This window comes from Notothenia coriiceps, unplaced genomic scaffold (assembly GCF_000735185.1).
Source record: "Notothenia coriiceps isolate Sejong01 unplaced genomic scaffold, NC01 NC01_scaffold00022693, whole genome shotgun sequence".
Classification (NCBI taxonomy): domain Eukaryota; kingdom Metazoa; phylum Chordata; class Actinopteri; order Perciformes; family Nototheniidae; genus Notothenia; species Notothenia coriiceps.
The window spans coordinates 1-17,076 of record NW_011355394.1 but is presented as its reverse complement, the minus strand read 5'-3'; the positions used below and the strand labels follow the sequence as shown (position 1 = coordinate 17,076).

The following is a 17,076-nucleotide window of genomic DNA, read 5'->3' as shown; positions in this document are numbered from 1 at the left end:
CTCCCCAAGGTCTTCAGGAGTTGGCTCCTCCTTGTTACGATGTCGGCGATGTTAAGTGGGCCCTGGGGTACCAACCCACCAGTCAGTTACTGGTCCGGCCTTCCTGGATCTCGCGACCCTGTTTGCCGAAGAAAGTCTGATAACCCGTAGCGCTCCTCGGCTGGATGGCTCCCAGGACGTCTGCTGTCAACAAAGTGGGAACAGCGCTCCACCTCCAACGTCCCGTGCCTTCTGCAAATACCCTTTTAACCGAGCTTGAAAACCGGCACCGCACATCTCAGCTTTGACTATCCTCCCCTTTTGTCGAGAGGTGTTAGCTTGGCCCTTTGACTAACCCCACCCCTGACCTCGCCCCCTTGCTTTGGACTCCATCTCAGGTACATCACGGCACGTATGCGTCATCGCTCCCATCTGAAAACGTGACCCCCCACGGTTTGCCTTTCCACCCAGTTATGGTTCGTGAGACTCCTGTGGAATTTGACCTTACTACAGCCTCACATACTCTTCCAAACAGCTTGGAAGCATCTTCCTCGGAGTTTCCCTGAGAGTGGGATGTCCCAAGTCTCCTTTGTCAATCTTCCTCTCTCCGCCCTCTTGAAGGCCCTTCTAGACGAGGATAGTCCCCTTATGCTTTGCAGGCGTAACCAGGCCCAATTGGATATAGAAGTCCACTAACTTGACTTAAGTAGCTCCCTTCTAGTCAAAAGGGTCAGGCGTTTACTGGTCCTTACCTCCCCTTTCCTCACGAAGATTCAGTCCCACCACTCCCATACTTTTTCTTCTTTTCTTGAGAAGTTGATCGAGTCATCATGTAAAGATATGATCTTTTTCCCCACATGATATCCCAACCCCAGAGTTTTGTTGTCCCTCGTCCGCTTAACCTGGTTTCGGCGAGTAACCCAGTAGGTCCTTGAACCCTGGCTTCTGCTACTGCCTCCAGCTTGGACCTGCTCTGCAGTCCTGCCTCCCCACCTTTGGCCTGACCTGACCCATGTTCGAGGAGAAGCCTCCGGCGCCAAGGATCTCTTCTACCCCCTACTGGTGATTTCTCCAGTCTCTTTGGTCATTGTGGGATGTTAAGGAATCGTCCACATAATGTCCTCCTCCCAGGACCTGCGTTCTTTCCCACCCCATATGCGCCGAAACCTGGGCCAGCCGAGCAGTCTCCCTCCCATTGCCAACGTGCGATGCACCCAGCGGGTCGGTCCGCCAATATTTAGCCCTGTGATGGCGTACTCCCACCGATTGTCCTCCTCTGGGGTGTCCTCTCCCCAGAGGAACCTGTGCAGGTGGGACTTCGCGCTTCTTTTTACTCCAGACTGAGTTGTAACATCTTTCGGATGTCTCCCTAGGGACTGCATGCCTCTCCCCGCACTGAATCGGAGTAAACCGATCTGATGGGGTTCAGCACATCCGGCCCCCTTAAGCAGAAGGTTGTTCATGCTGACCCTCCCTGAACTGTATGACCTGCTGTTTCCCAGACCAGTCTCACTGGTGTCGTCACTGAGTGGGGTTTCGGCGCGACCTGTGGCTCACGTACCACAACTGGTCCTCCTCCAGCCAGTCTATCATCTCTGTGGTGAGTTTACTGCCTGCGCCTGCGCGCCCCATCTCCCCGTGAATCTGCCTTTGGCGGACTGCCCCACTCAGTTCCTTCCTGAGCTGCTCTCTGTTTTCAGGAAGTCCCTCCACTCCTTCTTCTGTTGTTGGAAGTGGAGGGCTGGGGTCCTCGGTCCCATGGTAAGAATGCGTACCAGTGCGGATGTCAGGGCAGTGTTCATCTTTTGGCCCATGTAGGACAGCCCCCTCCCCTTTAATCACTTCCAGGTCCCTTTCTTCTGCCAGGGTCATTTCCTTTCCTCCTGGCTGGCATGTCCCCGCAGCGACACCGCACCACCACCTGGGTTCAAGGCCGCACCGATGCTGTCCCAGCTTCCACCACTCCAAGAACTTCTTTCTCCTTGTTGCAGTTGTATTTCCTGGTCTCCGCCTTACTTCCCTGAGTCAGGCTCTTGGTCCTCCTCTTCCCTCCAGAATCTCAGGACTCTTCAACTAACGTTCTCTGTACCCCCACTGCAGCTGTCCTCATCGAGCGAGCGAAGTGCGTCTCAGACTGGTGCATTGCCCACTTTTACATCCTCGAACCAGACTGGGGATGTGCTCCCGCCCACCGGTTTTAACCCAGTGGTGCACTCCCTTAAGACGAGGTCCTCCCAACTATCCTCAGTCCTTGTGGAGCGAGTCTCCCTCTCCTGTGACTGATGAGAAGCCTCGACATGGTCTGGTCTCTTCAGTTCCCTCCGTTGCCAGACCTCCGGAAAGAACCTCTTTAGCTGTTCGGGTCTGACGCTCCGTGCCCCATGTTAGCGATCTCCTCCAGGCATAACAAACCCAGCCTTGTGAGCCCTTCACAGTTAACCTTTTGGGGGTCTTGACTCTTAACTCCAGGAGGTACCTCTTCGTCTGACTGTCACGGTCAATTCCCTCCCAACTCTATGCACAATCAGCCCAGTTGATTTCTCTCATTGCTTATGACAGGACGCAAACTGTCACACAAAAGGCGCTACATTGAACGTTAAGTATACGTAGATGTCCATTTATGACGAAGGTAATGCATGCTACCGATCCTAAAAAAATGTGTTTTGCCTATCGTTGAACAGCAGTCACTTCTAAATCATCATACGACATGGTGCTCCGGTCAGTTACCTACTGACATCTTGCAGAAGTCAACTTCATCCTTCCAGACTAAGCGCTACTTGTCACTGTTAAGTCTGTTGCTGTTACTGTAAGCTATGATGATATACGTCGTCGTCTGTGTGGTATATTTGGACAGGCTAGCTTGTTCTTCTGTGTGCTGTGTTGAGCTCCTTCACCTGGCATTGTGCGTGTGTGCTCTTTGTGTAGCTGTTGTCGCGTTTTGGATCTCAGATGGGCTTAGCTAGGTGGTCCTGAGGAGGTCGCATGCCCACCTCTTAACAGCTCCATTTCCTCCTGTCTGCAAGAGGAACCTGTCTGTGGCAAAACTCTTTCTACCATGGATCGTGATTATACCAAGACAAACTGCGGCTAACTGCTCCTACCTTCTTCACAATCAGTGCTTTTACGCTCAGCAAGGCAACTGAAATATCTATAGAGACATTCTTGCAGATGAATAACTTTCCGTTATCGTTGTACATTCGTTTGACCACTCTAGTCACACATCGACGCCTCCCCCATTCTGTATAGAGTGTTAAACCCTTCTGTGGTGGGACCTGATTGGTGATAGGGCATACATACCCTGTATACGATACCTGTTTTGCTGGCTTTTTTACATTTGATGTCAGATGTCTTCTGCTATAATAGTTTCAAGTTAGTTCCATTTAGCTCTACTAGTATTTCTTGTTGGTTTTCAGCAATACATATCAGAATCGCATTGATAACTGTTTGATTCCTTGCGTGGATACACTGTTATCGGGCTTAGGCTTTATAATGAACATAACTAAGCTCCTGCCAAAAGTTTTTCTTGTAGCTTGCTTTACTATCACGACTCTTAATACATCTGGACGGAGGATGGTGTGTATGGCAGTTGTTCAGGGTTGTGAATGGTCTGTACAAAGAGCCTTCTCCCACGCTTGGATGATCGGTTCTAATCAGACCGCGTGTATAATCGAGTGGTCTCTACATTGCGTGCACAGCTTTCAAGCGTATCTTCTCAACAGTTACTGGCAGACGATCGACAGTTGGACACCTACTCGTGGAGCATGTTGCGGTAACGAGATCTCCCAGATACTCCACCCATACGTCAAGACATGTTTTTTATCCTGAGACATATGTGAGTGTGTAAGGCGAGTTTGTGAAGCCCAGCTCATGGGACATGCGTTTTTACTTCCACATCTAAGGACTGTCACTAGAGAGGGGCTGATGTGATTTGCATTGCAGCTCAGGCCGTACCAAACACCATGACGCAGTTCTCCCTAGACTCAACTGTGGAAGAGTGTTTCCAATAGTTCTTATTTACCAGCTAGGTGAATAATCCCTCATACTTGTTTTTCACTGAAGTGTTGACATCGGCCTGACCGCTTTATCAGTATCTTTCGAGATATCTGATACCCATCAGGTATGTATTGAGAGGATATACGTGCTGAAGCATGGGCAAGTAGTGTGCGCCTCCTTCGAACAGTGCATTGTGCTGCAGCGTTCATGAGTTCAGATATTTACCTTAAGGCCAAAATGGCTTCTGTTCCACTGCCTGCAATCTGATCAGCTCTCGTCTACAATGGAGCGTATGTGCCCTGATTCATTGTCTTAGCTGAACCAGGGCGAACCTGGGCGCGGTCATCCTGCTGCTGCGGTGGCGTGAACCAATTCTGCCTTCAGCGCGTGCTTTGTTATCGTGCAGCGTTACCTTTGGGCAGGCTTAAGGTGGACTGTTCCAGACACTCAAGACACTGGTCCGTTAGCGAGGCTGGCGCACCTTATCTGTGTATATATCATGTAGATCAACTGTATATTAGCTAGCTTCTGAGGAGGACATAGCTTAGAGTGTGCTGTGAATCTCGTGGGAGTAGACCACGCCTGCCTTTTATTTCTGAAATTGAATACTTGTCGAAGGTAGTGGTCTAAATTCATATTGGCCTGCTTTCTGCGCGTATCCTCGTCAGCCTTCGCTCTCATAGAGGAGATTTGACACAGAGCTAGGACAGCCCTCTCAGGAACCTTTATGAAATGCTTCCTGCCTTTTTGCAGGTTGTGAGCCTGATAATCATATTCCGAATAAGCTTTCGCACCTCGAGGCGAGAGAAACCGGAGTGTCATTTCAATGTGGAGCTGAATACTCACACTGCCCTATGACCCTGAAAGAGTTAGCAAGGGGTCGATGCTCAGTTTTAGGATCAAGGCACACTAACCTCTCGTGACACAAGGGAGACTTTCAGGGCTCAGATGTGCGGTGCGGTCATGTCATCCGTGTTTTAGAGGTCTATCTGCAGATGCCTGAGGCGTTTTATGAGAGCGCTTTCAGGTTGTGACTCATACGGCTGAGTCATCTGTCAGGGTTGCAGAACTCGTTATCATCTTCGCACAGGTGTCAGCGGTTCCGAGGACCGGTCAGTAATGACTGGTCGTGTCCGGCGGCCTTATGGACTCGTCATGCATGAGGTCCTGTCAGCAACTCCTGAAGCCGGTCAAGGCTCTGAGCATGCAAGGGTTCAAGTACCTCATGATGCCGAGTCATGACTGGTCATTAATGACTCATAAGTGCCTGAGTCATGGAACTTGGGTTTCAGAGGACTCTTCATATGCTTCGCTGTTCCTCCCCTTCAATCATCTCTCTGACGAATTTAAAGCTGAGTCAGTTTAGTCAGGCTGTTCTTATCCCTGCTCAGCTAGCTGGCATACTGCTAGCAGGACTGTGGCTTTCAGTTTTCGCGAATAGCTTGTGTCTTTGAACTTGGATAGCAGCATTCGTTTGTCTATGCTAGCCCCTTCGTGTGCTGCTAGCTAGTTAGTGTCTACTATGCCTGTTAGCTAGTTGTTCATGCAACCTTCAGTTGCTGTCTAGCTAGCGTCCGTCTTTGCTATGCTACCGCTAGCTTCTTTTGGCTACCGATAGCCGCCGAAAATAGCCTTGTCCTCACGTGTTCCGACCAGTGTAGCTCACGATAGGTTTGCGGCCTCGCGCCTTCACTTTCCCCGACCTGCGACCACGGGTTTCCTGTCGTCGGTGTCGCTCTACTGCGTACGGGGTCCTCGTGCTTTCGCGGCTTCTGCTAGCTTCTCAGGCTTCGTTAGCTCTGCCTCGCTAGCTTCGACGTTCCATGCTAGCGTTTCAGCCTCGGCAATTCCAATTGCCGCACGTTGCTGAATCTATCTCCTAGCTGACTCTCTCATCGTGAACCTTTAGTCCTCGCCGATGCGGTTAGTTAACAACTGTCTGTCTATGTCCGACAGTCTGGGTGGTTCAATAGACGTCAACAACTCTAGTTTTGATAATTTAATCAAATTCAAATAGGTTGTTAACCTTAGAAGAAAAAAGGACAACAACAATACAACAATTAGGATCACACATATCCCATACAACTTAAATCAAATTCAATATAATAATCACACTTACTAGTGGCCTCTCCTGATTCCTCAATCTCAATGACGTTCATTTATGTATCCCCTCTACACATCAATAAACCCTGCGAAGCTCCACCCAGATTTAAAGTATCACACACATAAACTGAACCCCATTAATTGAACCCTCATACACCCAGCACAAACATGAGTTTACAGCACAGTAGGCCTACTATTTTCAGCCAAAACAAAAGAGCCTACTTAGTAGGCCTGTTTATAATACTGAATTCATCATAGAAATGGTGCTGACATTTTTAGTCTGGTTCTTGTTATTATGTGTGAATACATTATTTGTTCTATAAAATGTTCTATTCAATTAAATACACATTTGAAAACCAATTTATGGTGTATTTATGGTTTTTAGTTTAAGCTCTGAAGTGGTTTTTAAATCTACAAAAAGTTGGGGTGCCTTGGGGTCGAGAAATATTTTCAGGGGTGCCTTGGTAAAAAAAAGGTTGGGAACCACTGATCTAGGTCGTAGGTCGTGGGATAGTGACATAATTGACGCGACACACGCAGTGCAGAGTGACAACTTTCTAGAATGGCGCAAAAAAGGATTTTGGATTTTTTTCTCCAACAATCAAACCAATAAAAAGAGTGGACCACCAGCTACTCCTCAGCCCACCACCTCTACAACTAGAGTAATATGACACAGAATAGACTGACACTAGACTGTGCAGTGTTTTGCATTGTCAATCAGTTAAAATTGAATTCATAGTTTTATTAATATTGTAAATAATATCATAGCATCTGGGCATGTGCAGCTGTTGCTAAGGGGGTTCTACTTCGCGTCGGGCCGAACCACGCCCCTTAGCTGTGATATAATGAGCATATACCACGGCCTGTCGTGAGCTGTTGCTTAAATATATCATGAATTATGCAGAGCTGAAAACTGGTAACTAACCTGTTTTCAAGTCTAAGTGTCCGGATTACAGAGGCAACAGTACATCGGCTTAGATTAGGCTGAACCCTCTGTCCAGCCTCGCTCATCGTCACACCATGGTTGATAACATTTACGTAATTAGAGCGTATTCTTCTTTGTCCAGGTCCTCTCCCTCCAGCTCTACCTCTCATTCTTCCTCCTCTCACTCTTACCCACCTCTTCCTCCCCCTCTCACTCTCAGCCCAGCTCTTCCTCTTCCTCTTGCTTCCATGTTGGCTTCCATTGTTGCTGTAAGAAAGCACTCACCTGTGGTCTTTTCATAGTGCTAACATCCTGATTGATGAGCCAACAATTATGCTCTCAGGTGTTTGGTCAGGTGGAACGTGTTTCTTGATCATTGGTCCATGTGTGAGGCATTTTGAATATCAGTGTTTTAAACCAGCTAACACGTGACTTTATGTCAGATTCCTGTGTATTACGTGGAGAAACGTGTGCAGTGGTATGCTAAAAGTGCAATGCTGATTTGCAAATTGTGTGAAAAGCTGAAAACGTGTTTAGAGTTTTGGAGATTTGAGCCGATGTTTTGCTCTTTCAGTGTCAGTTAAAATAATTGTGCTTTATGTATAATTTTAGTGTGTTAGCAATCGAGAAAAACTGTAAGACCAGGCGCAGCTACGACCTACAGTCAGGCTTGGTGCACTCGGTGTAAATTTCAATCACTAAGTCGGACGTAGCTAAGCCCGACGTTAGAGTTAAGACCTACATTTTTACGCCCAGCTGGTGCACTCCACTCCAGGTGTTTGGTCAGGTGTAACGTGTTTCTTGATCATTGGTCCATGTGTGAGGCATTTTGAATATCAGTGTGTTAAACCTGCTAACACGTGACTTTATGTCAGATTCCTGCGTCTTACGTCGAGAAACGTGTGCAGTGGTTTGCAGAGAGTGCCATGTTGATTTGCAAATTGTGTGAAAAGCTGAAAACGTGTTTAGAGTTTTGGAGATTTGAGCCGATGTTTTGCTCTTTGAGTGTCAGTTAAAATAATTGTGCTTTATGTATAATTGTAGTGTGTTGGCATTCGAGAAAAACTGTAAATGGAACACAAATACAGTATGGAATGTGTGACCTTGTGAAGTATAAATCCTTTTGTATTTAAAATGTTGTTTCTTGGTCCATAAATATCACTTATCTGTCACTGTCTTTTTATATCATTCATGTGTGCTGAACGGCTCCTGAACGGCTCCTTGAAGGCAGCGAGATGCTTTCAAGGACAACACAGGGCAAATAGTCCAGCTGGGGGCTGCTGCAGACTGTGGTGGTCTTAAAAACAAGTTTAGTTTTAGTGTTTCTGTCCCTGGAAGTAGTGAGAGGCGTGCAGTTGAATATGTGATGTGGCTGGTCGATTGACAGTCTCCAAAAATAGTGCAACCAAACCGAAAACACACACACAGCTGAGCATAAGTGGCTTTCTCTGCATAAGTAAACCAAATTGAAGCCCTGCCCGAGGCAAAATTCAAATGGTGTCGCTCTCCTGCACACTCACTGTATCATCAAGACAGTCGTTATAAACAAAACCTTGGCATTTTGTTTCCGTTGTCACCAACAGGTGTTTAACAAGGCTCTCATAAAGCGTAAACGTGTCGAATAAAAGCTTGGACGCTCAAGAAAAATGGCACTTGTGTCAAGAGTTTTGTCCGTAAACACCCGGGAATGTTTACGCATGGTTGCTCTGATTTGTTTGTTCACTTTCGGCCAAAGTCCTCTATAGTCGAATGGATTACAGTAGTTGAGCAAATTTGGCATCTGTCCCAGAGAACTTATCCTCCTGGTCAACTTAATTCTCTGCATTTCCACCTTCTTCACCTAAAAGCTTTAAAAGGAAAGGTGATCTGGCAGCTCGCTGAGTCAGGATGGTGCGTCAGGTTCTGTATGACTGGTGGCATAAAGTGGAGGAATATGTGTCTGAATGAGCGAGAGAACACACTACACCTCGATGTTCAAGAGCAGGGGTAGCCAACGCGGTGCCCGCGGGCACCAAGTCGCCCGCAGGGGGGAAATTGGTCGCCCGCGTGCATGTTCTAAAAATAGCACAAGTCACCATGGAGCTCCGTCTAAAAAAATTATTGAATACATTTTTATTTTAAAATGACAATATTGAATATAACATTTTAAAAGCACACATTTTGTATGGACATATGTAAGTGAAATGGAGAATTGGTGCGTGAAATTGAACTCTGACCCCAGATAGGTTCAGAGTTGAACTCCACGCACCAAATCTCCGTTCCACCTTTAGCTGAGACAAGCTAGCATGAGCAGCTACGATCATGGGCCTCATCACACACACACACACACACACACACACACACACACGCTGGTGAGGATCTCAGCCTGCCACTGACGTTCAACCAGAAAACATCCAAACAGAGATCACAGCTCCTCATATCTTTTCAGAAACTGGACAAAAGTTAAACAAGTACAAACCACAGACTGTCTGTGTCATGGCGAATACAGTCGCTGGTTTATTTATGTCTGTAGGCCGTTGTTATGAGTGTGGAATGAGCATATACAACGTTAGCTTAGCCTGGTCGACCCAATCTCCATTCAGAAAACAAGCATTTTAAAAGGTTTTTCGCCTGCCGTCTTGTCTGCAGACTTGTCAATCATTAATTCATGGTTTTTACTAAACGGTATCAGTATGTTGTTACTTCGGCATCATTTAGAAACGTGTATTACAATTTAATCACGGTAAAATATGTTCATTTTGTTGTAGTTGTAGCTCCCGAGCCAGCGCGTCTTGTTTGAATGATGCGAGTAAACACAGCTGGCAGCAGCGGTGAAACTCAAGCGATTAGAGCGAAGTCGCGTCCGGTGTGAACGCAGCATTACAACGACCCCTGATAGATCTCGCGAGAATGTGTATAAATATAGATACATTTTCATAACAAAACAATGGGGTTGCTATAGCAATGGTAAATCATTGTTAATAGTTATTGTGAGGAATAATTAACATTAATATGTGATCAGACAGTCCTTCACATACAGTAAATTAATATGTATTCTGATTATTATTAATAATAATATTATCGTTAAAGGTGAACCGTGCAATTATGTTATTCAGGAAGTTTGTATCAAACAAGTAGCCCTTCGTATTACTCAGTACCCTTGAAGTAGCCCTCGGTGACAAAAAGGTTGGTGACACCTGTTCAAGAGTATTTTAAGGTTTCATTCAGTTTTATGATGCTTGTAAAACTTATCTAAACATTGAGAGAGTCTTTCTCCGTCAAGTGTGAGCAGCACCAACTGGAGTGTGTCCGAGTGAGAGCGGACTTCTTGCGAAGTCTTTGAGCCTATACCATGGCTACTGGAAGCACTTGTGTCTGATTGGCTGAGAGGTGTCAGTTATCATCAAATCAAGACTCTTTGAGGTTAAACAAACATTCAGATTATGTGAAAAGGGTATATTCTGCAGGAATCAACAATACTGATACCGAAGGCTATGTTACCGTTGAATTCCTACTGATGAAATTAAAACACAATAAAAATGGGTTTTCTTTTTGCCTGATATAAGTGTATGTGGTGCGAGGAAGAAAATACACTCTTACTATTTGAATATGATATATAAAATAAGGGAATCTGTTCCAACTTTGCAATGCGATGGTCTTCACTTCACATGATTTCATGACTTACCAGAACATGATATATCAGAATACCCCTTTTTATGCTATGGGCACCTATACTTTCCAGTCATATCGGCTGGCATGCATTTTTTTGTATTGCTCAGTACAACGGACATCTTCGGACTCTTTGAGATTTGATTCTGGGATTTGAGCGTCTAGCTTGCTACAATATCGGTAAAGGGTTTCAGAGATGGAGAGAAATGTTGCTAAAGATAGCTAGCCTTTTGCCTTCATTAACCGTAGTAGCCATGGCGAGTTGACACGGAATGTAAACTATTAGAAATATGGAGGGACAGTGTTGCTAGCCTGGTGCACTAACGTAGCTAAGGTAGCTGAGGAGGCTAGCTTGCAGCATTGTTTTGCAGCTAAGTCATTTGTTGCCAATGCTGGGTAAGCAACTCTCCTGCACCATATTATGCTGTTTATCAAACTACATTTTGTAGCAAAGCCAATAGGAACGTGGACCTTTAATTGGACAACAAACTGTCTTGAGGAACTCTTTCTGAAATTTCCTGTGATTGACCAAAGTCACTGGCTAGCTTTTCTAAGGCCTGAAAACAGAGCCCAGAAGTCTAAAGGTTTGTCAGACATATATTAAAATATACTGAAAGGTTGCCATGGCAAATTGATCCCAATAATATTCTGCCTACCCCAGCTCTTATAATATCATGTAGCATGGGGAGAAGTGCTGTTCTCTATACTTTATGACTGAGAGCAGATAACCAGTGACATTTATCTTGATATGTGCAAGGCAACCTGATACCAAAAAAGGTCTTTATTTTAAAACCCTGTAATCCAAGCCCATCTGTTCTTGTGAAAGCCTTTCTTGCTATTTCTGCTAGATAATACCCATTGTCAAATCCTATGATCACCATAATCGGAGGCCATCATGACAGACATTAAAAAACATCTTAATCAACAGACTATCGAGCTTTACTTCATGTATCATTAATCCCATGAGTTTCCCAAAATCCCCTCTATGCTGAGAAGCTCTGAATGACGGAGCAGTATTGATGGCTGAACTCCAGCTCTCATCCCCGAGGGGACCGGCTACCAGGAATCAGACCAACTGGTTCAATGGTTAAATCAATGTAGTGCTTCAGCTCTGACTGTTGTTTTCCCCATTATTACCCTCCTGTCTCCCATCAGGAATACTATGACAAGGGAGAGCACGTCATCCGGGAGGGAGAGGAGGGAAGCACCTTCTACATCATCGCACAGGGAAAGGTAATGTATGTTATTCACAGACAAACACACAAGCACATCATTGAGCTTATAACTTATGTCAGCACCCTCAATTGCTACCCTTGCAACACTGTTTGCTGATTTTAACATTATGGTACTAACCGTAACAAAAGACAAAACGTAAATGTTCTCTCTTTTCAAAAGGCACTTGCGAATATTGGCCAACATTACCCAATGTGAAGGCAGCATTTGGAGAATGACAACAGTGCTTTGAATTAATGCTAATGTCAATATGCTATAGTAATCACAATGACAAGGCAAATGTCAAATCAAGCTATTTAAAAACCTTTTTTGCAGTGTTTCCCATTGGTTATGAAAACCTGTTACACATGGGCTGCAGAGATTTCTAAGCCGTTATAAGACTCTGCACTCATTAGGGCTGGAGACACAAGCCCTTAATCCTGTCCTTTCAACAGTACAATAAATCCTCTCATGCCTCAGTTAGACAGTTCTGTATGACGTCTCTATTGCACTGATAAGGATGCTGCTCCAGCACCAAAGGCTTTTCTTATCAGTGAGCATGAGTGCTGGGAGCTACAGCAATACCGCTGGTCTGTCTTGCTGGACACTGGAACCCTTTCTGCTTTCATTCTTCCTTCAATTTGGATTGCAGCATCTGTGTAAACAAAACTGCAAACCACAGTGAATACATGTCATCCTGAAACAAATCTGCAATTCAACGAAGAGGAATTTACTTGTGGCAAATTCAAACAATTGACTCATTGATTCATTGACTAAATTGCTTACACAAAAAATAGGGTTAGGGTTCCCTTTTTTAACAGACCAGTTTTGGTCAATACTCCAACAAAACAATATGTTGGTCAAGCTGTATGTGAGTTTGGGGGGTGTGGGACTATGACTCACCCGCCCGTCTGTCTGATCAGTCAGCAACCTGACACCGGGGAGCCAGGGGAGATGGAGAGAGGCCAGAGTTGTCCACAGGGGACTTTCAAAATGCCATTATGAGGCATTGCGGGACAGCGCCTCCTCTGAGCTAAGCTAACTAAACCAGAGAGGAACACATGTTGTTTGGGTGAAAGGGGGCTCATACAGGAAATGGTTCCACCCCCCTGCTCCCTTCGTACCCCCTGACAAGGGAGGGGATACGCTCTGAGAGCTTTTGCCACCAGGAAAAACAGGGGAAGTGAAGGTCACTTGGGTCGAACGGGGCACTTAGCTAAAACACACCCCGGCCGTTATGGCTGTGATATCATTTCGGCGTTTTGGTTTTTAAAGCCTCACAAATAAGGGAGAAGTTTCACAACATCCTGCTGTTGGATTTTTGTAAAAAAAAAAACTGCTGCTCTATACAGCAGAATAGAGGCAGCTAATTAAAACCTCACAACGAATGTGTTTTATCTTACAGAATGTCAACTAAAATATCATCAACCCCACTTAATCACTCGTAGCCATCATGTTACAATTACTATAATTGAATGTGTCGATTATTGCAATCTCTTAGGATTCTAACTTTTTACATTGCATGTACAAATATTTGGAGAAAATTGAAAGCACCTGTAAAAGCTGCTGACTGAATAAGTGAAGTGTGCTTTAAAGATCCAGCTGACATGTGTTGTGCAGGTGAAAGTGACCCAGAGCACAGAGGCCCACAAGCTCCCGCAGATTATCAACACGCTGCAGAAGGGAGACTACTTTGGAGAGAAAGCACTTATAAGGTAAAAACAAACATCTCACATCACCATAGATTGTCATATATTTCATGCCTCTAGATATTTTTGGGTGGTTAGAGATACTGTTCCATTATCCCAGTCATGTTTATTGTTATTGCCCCAGTATCACAGATAAGGTTTTTACAACATGAATACACAAAAATCCACAACCCAGCCATTAGCGTTGCCTGCTTACTATATTTAAAGGGAACGTATTTGAAAAACTCCCCCTTTTCAGTGCTTGTGCACATATATTTGGGTCTATAGTGGGCGTACCAACAACATTTTTTTTTTTGCAGGGCTGCAACCCATTCTCACGGCATTTCGTGTTATAGTCACGAAATTAATTTAATCTATTGATTCGTGTTCACCAAGACGATTTTTGCATTTTTTTCGTGTCACACAGAACAATTTCAACAGCAATGTCTTTCTATTGGTAGTATATTTCGTGCCTGCACCACGTCTTTTTGTCCGGTCGGGTCTTGGAAGATCAGAAGCTGTGTGGTTCATAAAAACATTTTCTTACTCAATATCCTAAGCCTAACCCTTTTATTTAAAATTGTATAATGTCGGAGTTTTTTTGCCGTCCGCGAGGAAAATAAATGGGGCTCAGAGCCTCAGAATACTGAAATCTGTATAAAAAATGTTCCTTCTAATTTGTTATTATTTGGTGCAGGCACGAAAAATACTACCAATATAAATACATTGCTTATAAAATTGTTATTTTTATGTCTTTTTCCTTCATATTTGTTATTATTTACATTACTTTTAAAATCGTTCTGTGTGACACGAAAAAAATGCGAAAATCATGTTGGTGAACACGAATCAATAGATTAATGTCGTGACTATAACACGAAATGCCGTGAGACTGTTGAGGGCTGCCTAGGTCCGGACAACATGTGATTGAATAATTCATTCGGATTTTGCTCTTATTTTCAATATCTCATGCTGATGCATACCAATATTCACTTTATACAGTCCTGACCTTTTTCCCATTCCTGGTTCAAACACAGTGTGTTAGTTCTTCCGGTTTAGCACTAGTATGGTAAACTATGATTTTTATTTGGGATTATTCACAGCTACACTGCGGTTAAACTGGAATGGATTAAACAGTAACACATCCATCTTCTAATATCGGCTGGCAGGATGACATATTAAATGGTTCAAAATCTCGTAAGAGCACATTTTTAATAAGTCCGTAGGGTGTCTTGATGTAAACTGCTTCGTTATGAAGAACTAAGAAAAGTACCAAATCACCCCTGGCTGTCAGGCTCACTTAAGCTCAGGTCCACAGTTTCTAATAACTATCTCTGCGCAAAGGTTTGCAAAGGTCCACAGTGTTGAAATGTATAAATACAAGTAAACCTATAAACCAAACTCAATTAACCTGCCAGTGTGCTATTTAGCTTGCAAACCTTCTATCTGACAAGCTAACTAGCGACCGGTTAGCTATCTATCTAACAAGCTGGCAAGTGAACTTAGCCATCAATCTATTGTTGAATAGCAAACATCAGCTATCCATCTAACTAGTTAACTAGCTTTTGTTCGCTATTGTTAGCTCTCATAATTTATTTTACAATTATTATTTAATCCCCTGTTGTTAAACTCATACAGCCAGCACTTTCTAACAGCCCCAGACATTACCGTAAATTCCCAAATATGCGTTAATACATAAACAAATCAGATATTGGTCAACAAAATCTTTAAAATCGTACAACTAAAGAAGTGTGCAATTTCATTTTAACTGTGTTTAAGCACCTTAACTATCATTACAGGTACGATATTGCAGCTATCAAATATACATTTACACTCTATTTTAGGTTAAATATATTTTTTTATACAAGATGTTGAACATATTGATTCACAGCTGTGACTGTTTTGCAGAGCCATTCTTGGTTGACTTTAAATGCAAAAAGACCTACTAATCCCAAAATCATTATCATAGAAAATAAAAAAATGTATGTGTGTTTATGTGTGTGTACATCTTGCTGTCTTTTTTCAGTGATGATGTCAGATCAGCTAATATTATCGCAGATGAGGACGGTGTGGAGTGCCTAGTTATCGATAGAGAGTGAGTATTCTGACATTTGAACTGTGGTTTTCTGGACACTCACAAAAGTGTTGTCCCTCCCCACAGCTATTAGCATGACGAAAGCTTTTTGGCAGAGATACACATGAGAGGGCCAAATGTCATCCCATTACCCAGCAGTCTAATTCCAATAACAAGTAAAACATTAAAAAAACTTACAATGTGGAATCAGTGAAAACTTTCTTACCCTCTTCTCAAATGCTCTTTATCTCAGTAAGACACATCAGTTAAACCAAAGCCAACATTGCAGCGTTGACATCATGTGGTTGTTGTTTTTTAAGGACATTTGATCAGACAGTGGGCACCTTCAATGAGCTGCAGAAGTACCTCCAAGGCTACGTGGCAACACTTGATCGTGACGACAAGAAGAGACATGCCAGGTACTTGCAGTGATGAAGTTGAACATATTAAGAAAAAAAAATTAAAACATCTATACCTGTGATTGGTTGGTTTAGACGAGGCCCTTTCTCTGTCTCCCCTCAGAAGGTCATTGTCGCGCCACCAGAGCCATCCGCTGTCTTCAGACGTCATCCAGCTGAAGGAAATGGTTTCCACGTTTCCTACATCCACGCCCTTCGACCAGCTGGAGGTCGTTGCTACTCTCGGGGTCGGTGGCTTTGGACGAGTAGAACTGGTAAGACCTGAAGATAAGAAATGTTTTAGATTATTTTTATTATACTATTATACAATTATTCTTGCCAACACTGACAGAGTTGTCAAAACAAATGAATGCATGTAAATCACAGTTATGGTGCAGTGGACTAGTGCGTTGGTGTTCGGATCAGGGGAGCACAGGTTCAAACCCCACTGCAGTCAGCATGTCGTTGTGTCCCTGGGCAACACACTTCACCCCAAATTGCTCCTGTGGGGATTGCCCACAGCATTGAGTATGTAAGTCGCTTTGGATAAAAGCGTCTAACAAGTAACATGTAATGTAATGTAATGTTATAGCAGGAATCTTGAACGCATATTGGAAGCTAATCACTTTGTCAAAAACCCTGTCAAAGCTACTACATTGGGGTATAAGGGCCATTATAGGTTGAAAAAGAGAGGAGGATAAATAAAAAAAGTCAATGCGATTTAGGTCAAAAATGTAACTTGAGCACTCAGAACAGTCAACACCGTAGTAGCGACCTGTCAATCACAAGGTAGCCCTGCCCTAATTGTCTATATTATTATAAATTATTATAAATGTGACCATAAGTTGGAATTAACTCCATCTGCACACTTGACCCAATGCCCTCCAAATGTGTTAAAGAGAGCCTCCCTGCCATCTCCCAACTCATCGCCACCATCATTATGCTATCACACTAGAGATGTTAAGATTCACCGATTCGCATCGGTGCACCAGCATAAACGTTCAAGATGCGAGTGCACCGGTTGAAAGAGTGCACATCGGCTACAGTTTGGGTTGAACC

General features: G+C 44.0%; 1 protein-coding gene across 1 annotated transcript in view; it reads left to right on the top strand.

The window, feature by feature from the left end:
- Window positions 1-16,314, top strand: part of LOC104954051 (cGMP-dependent protein kinase 2-like) — a gene marked incomplete at its 3' end in the record, with an annotated part of 29,564 nt that extends 13,250 nt beyond the window's left edge. The window contains exons 7-11 of the mRNA XM_010781106.1: window positions 11,804-11,881; window positions 13,481-13,575; window positions 15,572-15,640; window positions 15,940-16,038; window positions 16,142-16,314. Of these exons, the coding sequence (XP_010779408.1) occupies window positions 11,804-11,881; window positions 13,481-13,575; window positions 15,572-15,640; window positions 15,940-16,038; window positions 16,142-16,314 (514 nt within the window). The remainder of the gene's footprint in view (window positions 1-11,803; window positions 11,882-13,480; window positions 13,576-15,571; window positions 15,641-15,939; window positions 16,039-16,141) is intronic.
- Window positions 16,315-17,076: the final 762 nt, after the last annotated feature.